Source organism: Dendroctonus ponderosae, unplaced genomic scaffold (genome assembly GCF_020466585.1).
Source record: "Dendroctonus ponderosae isolate FM_Combo_2020 unplaced genomic scaffold, Dpon_F_20191213v2 Dpon_F_20191213_780, whole genome shotgun sequence".
NCBI lineage: Eukaryota > Metazoa > Arthropoda > Insecta > Coleoptera > Curculionidae > Dendroctonus > Dendroctonus ponderosae.
This window is the reverse complement of record NW_026018996.1, coordinates 1-6,532: the sequence shown is the minus strand read 5'-3', so window position 1 is coordinate 6,532 and position 6,532 is coordinate 1. Positions and strand designations below refer to the sequence as shown.

The 6,532-nt window shown below is 34.0% G+C and overlaps 1 protein-coding gene across 1 annotated transcript; it reads left to right on the top strand.

Annotated features, from left to right (window-relative positions):
• Positions 1 to 1,477: 1,477 nt before the first annotated feature.
• On the top strand, positions 1,478 to 5,890 carry LOC109544415 (putative inorganic phosphate cotransporter; the record flags this gene model as incomplete). Its single annotated transcript, XM_048668811.1, is given in 7 exon segments — positions 1,478 to 1,671; positions 1,921 to 2,169; positions 2,506 to 2,605; positions 4,380 to 4,568; positions 4,621 to 4,920; positions 5,181 to 5,419; positions 5,472 to 5,890. Coding segments are annotated over 7 exon segments (1,475 nt in total), but the record flags the coding sequence as incomplete, so codon positions are not given.
• Positions 5,891 to 6,532: the final 642 nt, after the last annotated feature.

Genomic DNA, 6,532 nt, shown 5'->3' with positions numbered 1-6,532 from the left:
CGACGATCATTTTTCTAATTTCATAGATAACAGAAGACTGTATTTTTTCTACATAACCCCCCGCCCTGACTTTAAAGCTGGATCCGCCCCTGCGTGAAACAGAATGTTAACTCCCAGATTTTTAAAAGAAGTTAGCTGGACATATGAATCTTCATCTTTTTGAAAAAAGGGTTGAGCCACTTACATACAATCTTTAGAAAATCAAAAGAGTGAGAATTGGGCCATGTGGCTTGATGAACCATCTTTCTCAAAAATCCTCACATTTTTGTTAATGTTTGTGAATAAGTTAAAGATAAGATTGGCATACGTTACCTAGGCGTAAGCCTAACGGATGAAGACGTGAATTTTGAACAATTCAAAAAAGAATTTAAAACACCAAATCAGTGAAAATTTCCAAATATTCTGCCTTTACATGACGCATTTTCGACCATCCGATTTCACTTTTTTTCACATTGTATGGAGAATTTCTTTAAAGCGATGTTCCTTTCGGTGGGGGTGCCATTTGAAATTTCAATGTGAAGGTAGTTGAAGGTTGCCTCTTAGAATTGCATTCAATATGAGGGAAAGCACAGTTTGTCTAGGTCGATTTTTTTTATTATTTCTTATTCTTCAAATTTGAAAGACATTTAAAGTGGTGATTTGCTCTTCAAACTGAATCGTGCCGCTTTTTTCTGAAAATCGCATTCAGTACTTTTTTAGATTTATTACATTCTTATGCAATCGTATTTTTATCCATATCAGCTAGGATTTTTTACTGGTAAGTACTTCTAAACGAATTAAATGGCTATTTTATCTTAAAAGCTTTGAAGTATTTGTATTAGGATAACCAGTTCTTTCAACCCCTCCATTATAGATAGAATGCGGCATGTGCTTATTATTCGTCTTACTAAACGCATAAACGTTTCGACGCTCGAATGGTAATAATGTTGTGATTTGCCATGAGCGAAACTTGAAAAGCATGTTAGAAATTATTATAATATTTTGCCTCGCCAGTATCCACTTAAATAATTACCGATAAGAGGAGTGTATTCAATTTATTAACAATTGATTTCTGCGGTTTCGATCCTAGCTAGAACTAAGTTCAAGTCGCAAAGTAACAACATGCCTGTTGGTTGGAGACTAACCATTTCAAAATGTAAGTAGAGATTTTTCTAAATTTTTTAGTGATGATAATTAAATTAGTTTTTCCATTGAAATTGCGTTAAAATATTTGTAGTTTATTCAGTCGGATAGACTTCTGTAAATATAATGCGATTACCTACTTTCTAGACTAAAATTTAATCATTTCTCTCTAGTAGAAGTGGATTATTGATAGATATTCTGTAGTTTCCTCAGGCATACAATCTACAATTTCGTAAAGGAATGTTCCATAATTTTAGATATAAGGACTCTGACGAATGTGCATTTCTTCATCGTCTGCAACATTCGCTTCCAATGCATATTTTCAACACAATGCTGTTACTTTTTCCCTTTCTAGGTTGTCCAATACCGCAAAGATACGTTCTGGCCATAATGGGTTTTCTTGCAGTTGTAAATGCATATGCAATGCGAGTGTCCCTGTCCATTGCCATAACGGAAATGGTGAAACCCTCGAATTCTTCCAGCGAGAATAATTACGAAGATCTTTGTGCTGTTGGCAAAACGAATAGTTCCCACAACAACGCCGTTAAGGTAAAGTGCCCGACACCAGAAAATTGTCTCGTTTTATTAGGACCAGTTTCATTCGGAAGATTCTTAAGATAAAAGAAAGGTTTTGGGTTACGGAATAAAGACAAGAGGTGACTTAAAAAATATAAATAAATAATCTCAATTCTCTCGCTCATTTTAAATGCAGCCAAACTACGGTTAGTTAAATAAACGTCCAAAAAAGCCTTTAGAGAACCTTCAGTCTTATGGCTAATAAACTATAAACAATTTTAGAACCCCGATATTTTGTACGATTGGGACGAGCCCACCCAGGGATGGATTCTCAGTGCGTTCTATTGGGGATATTTAATAACCCATCTACCCGGTGGGATTCTAGCCGCAAAATTTGGAGGAAAATACACGCTGGGATTAGGGATTCTATCAACTGGAATTTTCACCATTTTAACCCCATGGATTGTGATAATGACGCATGGSAATTGGAAGTGGATTGTTGCATTAAGGGTAGTTGAAGGACTAGGCGAGGTAGGAAGATTCTGAAGAGTTAATAAATCATTCCTTCCTTCCTTCCTTCCTAAATCCTAAATCAGAACCTTCAACGGTTTATTTGCTTGGCAGTTCAAACAAGCGAGAATTACGTTTCTGGATAAGCAAGTAAAGATATGTTTTCATCCATTAAACCACAGTGTTTGCATAGCACTTAGGATCTATTAATTCAATGCATGTTCAGTCTGAGTTGGGTAAATAACCACACGAGGAATTTATCAATGAGTGATTTTTTTCAATAATTCTGGGCATTGACTCAGATAATAATAATCGTCTGATTTGTTTTTCTCCTAAATCTTTTTTTTTTTGTTTCAGGGTACCACTTATCCAGCATTAAATACTATGCTCGCTCAATGGGTCCCAGTAGGGGAACGATCTAAAATAGGTTCTTTGGTATATGCTGGTGGTCAAATTGGTAAGAAAATGCCTCAGTTTATAATGCCGCGTAGAAACGTTGAAAACCGAGGTTTATTTGATAATTAGAGCTTTATTGAGAAATTTATTAGCTAAATGAAACACATAGAGGAAAACGTGTTCTAAAAATTTAATTAGAGTCTAGTATTTTTTATTATTTTTAATCTGGCTCTGGTTCTTTTTTTATTCAATATTTTTTAAGTTTGAGTCCGTTTGCTTATCATCATCTTGGAACTCTTTACTATCGGATTTTTTTGTTGAGTACTTATTTGCTGAAAAAGTACACATTTTTTTCATAAAATTCATAAATATTTGAATACTGTTAAATTCAGTTATCATTCAAGAATAACTATTTTTAAACGTAAAATTTTAAAACCATTTGAGAGACTTTTCGTAATTTTCTTTATTGATAATTTAGCAATTAATAATTTAATTAAGCATTTAATAAGCAATTAATAAATTAAGCAATAATAATTTATAGCCGCTTGTATTTTTGYCTTCAGATTGTACAAACAATTTGGTTTGTTTTTTAATGCAGGGTGTTTTACAATTCGRTTGTTRAGTTGTGTTTTACATCTCAAAATAATATTCATGCAAACGTAGGTCCGCAAACGCTTTATTTTCAAAATACAGTATATCAAAATTCGAAATTTTTACAAGTTTTCTCCTTATAGCTCCTGGAGATTTTCACATATTTGGTGCAAATTTGAGCTAATTTATTATGCCCTAAATTATTAGAAATACCAACTGAATGTTAAATTGAAAAGGGTGTTATTTTTTATAAGATTACGCTCGGTTTATTACCACAAACTTTTCTTTCGCCCGCCACTAAAATCTGAAAACTTTTTAGAGAATTTCTTGTTTTGCCTCTCACATTTTTTTCGTGTCTGTCAGCGTTTTTGACTTATTTGCAAAGGTACCAGAAAAAAATTAAACACTGAAAACTTCGTTTTATCGATAATTTTTTATCCCGTTTGTATTCTTGTTTTCAGATTGTACTGTTTGGTATGTTTTACATCTCAAAATGCAGAAAAAGCCCATAGGCCGAAAAAAAATTTCTCGTTTTTCTCCTACAGTTTTTCACATATTTGATTCGAATTTTATATAGCTAATTTATTATGCTCTACACTATTAAACATGCCAGCTGATTGTAAAATGAAAAAAAAATCACCGTGGAAAAATAAATAACCTCTTTTACCGCTCTGGCGGCTCCTTTTACCACCCCAAACGCGAATTGCTTGTTCAATTTAACACGTTTTCTACCTCTTTAATTTTTTCGCATTTGCCACCGTTTTCGAGTAATTTGCATAAGTACCAGAAAAAGTAATTTATTTTTCAACGATTTTTACCCTGCATTTTGAAACCAAAACGTTTGCTGTCCAATATTTACATTATTTTTTTTTGAGACGTAAAGCGCGATCCTAAAATAAATGCACTGCATTTTGAATCACCCTGTATAATATTTTAGTGGCCAGTTTCAGTGTGTTTTTCTATTTGGCCTGCTGAAAGTTTTCATTATTTCACGATAAAATTCTGAATATTTCTGATCCTGTACCCAAAATCCAAAACCATTAACATTTCCATAATTCGAATTTTTTTATCAATCATTTCAGTGATGCTTCAGTCGAGTTTTCCACTGGAATTTTTCAAAGCCTAATAAATCTCAATCAAATTTGCACAAAATTCGCCATAACTGTTACAGTAATAGTACAGCATTACATAGCAATAAATAGCAATTAAATTGAGTAGAAACCTACACAAATCGCTTAATTTAGGTACGATCGTTTGCAATCTCATCAGCGGCCAACTAATAACAGCGACTGAAGACTGGGCTTCTGTATTCTATCTCTTTGGAGGCCTGGGAATCGTTTGGTTCATATTTTTCCAATTATTGTGTTATTCCGAGCCGAAACACCATCCATTCATCAGCGACCGGGAAAAGCAATACCTTGAAAAGGAAATTCGTAAGATTTCACAAAAGACTTCTTGGGAAAAAACTGGACATTGTTATTGCAGAATGTGTTTCCGATAAAAGGCCGCCCATTCCCTGGAAGGCTCTAGCCAGTTCTGTTCCTTTATGGGCGCTGCTAGCAGCTCAGATCGGCCACGATTGGGGCTTCTATACCATGGTTTCTGATCTACCAAAGTATATGAAAGAAGTGCTCAGATTTGATGTGGCCACGAATGGGCTTTGGAATTCTATTCCATATGCTGCTATGTGGATCGTTTCCATATCAGGAGGCTGGATTTGTGATTGGTTGATTTCGCATCGTTACATGAGCATAACTGTTGCTAGAAGATTTTTCACCGCTTTTGGTAAGAGGTAATTAATAATTTTGTATTGAGGTAATTACTTTGTTTTCATGTAGGTACTTATTGTGTTTTAATTTTGATCACATTTGTTCATGCTGATAACTTATAAACTCTTCTCTTCTGCAATTTACATAGATTTTTACACTCACTTTGCAAAATGAAGAAATTAATGCAAGAATATTGTAAAAGTAAACTAAATTAATGTTTCTTCGGAATCTTAAAGGCTTCAACACGGGTTGTTATTCGGATTTTTTATTTTTTAGCTGCTGTTGGTCCTGCTATATTCATAATGGCAGCATCTTATGCGGAATGTAACACAACGTTGGCTGCTTGGATGTTTACCACCGCAATGGGATTTATGGGCACATTTTACTGCGGAATGAAAGTGAACGCATTGGATCTAAGCCCAAATTTTGCAGGAATTATTATGGCCATTACTAATGGAATTGGAGCGGGCGCTGGAATTATCACTCCTTACTTAACAGGGGCGCTAACAGGCGAGGTGAGTTTGAAAAAAATAATTAATTAAAGATTTTATACAAATTTTATCTTAGCATACGGTGATTGAATGGAGGACGGTGTTTTGGATAAGTTTTGTCATTTTTGCGGTGACCAGTGTTATATATTCCTTGTTTGGGAGCGGCGAAGAACAATGGTGGAATAATCCTGAGAAAATCGACAAGAACACCACCGTGATTAACTTGGACACAAAACAGTTTCAGAGGAAAGAGGATAGAAAAACCATAACGTCGTTGTAAATATAAAAACGTGAAAATCGCAATATTAAAGTCGGGAGTGTAGGCAGTAGGAAGAAATCGACATAATCTTCTTCCATTAACAAGCCCGTGAACTTTGCGTAACATGAGATTCAGAAGAATGAAAAATGAATGAAGAGTGATATAAATTATATTTAATGGTTTTTTTTTTGTAAGAGTCAGCTGTTTTTTATTGAGTAAAATTTGATTAAATTTAAGTGGTTTTGATTTTATAAATCTAATAAAACTGCATTAGTTATTAAATAAGAAAATATTAAGATACGGTAAGCTGCATTTGCAATATTACTCTAAAATTTATGAGTCTTTTGCATGCGATTAAAAACAGATTAGAAGGAATTAGGACGTGCATTGGCAATCCATGCGTTTTGTGATTATTTAACAAATCAGTCAACAACATTTAACAAATTCTGTCTTTGACAAAAAAAAATTTTTGAGGCGATATACCCAACAAGCAGTTTGTAAAAAAATAAATCTGCCTCAACAATGTAAAATTATTTTTTGTTTGTTTCGTGCTAGGAATTTTCAGGGGCTAGGATCCGTCCCAATAATTGCACTTTTTGATTGTTTATTGCATTATTGGAGGATAGCACGTTAAAACGTTGCATGTGATCCTGGCCAAACCATTTGAATTTCGGACTGTTTTTTCCAAATTTTAAAAATTGAACTCTTTTTTACTAAACGATACGTGGTAGGGATTTTCAGAGGCGTTCGTAATTTAATAGCATTTAATGAACGCTTTATAACTCTATGGAGAAGATAAAATACCGGTTTGCTAAAATGTTCTTGGTTGTTACACGTATACTGACTATGTACCGACAGGGGCGGATCTAGCTTTACTT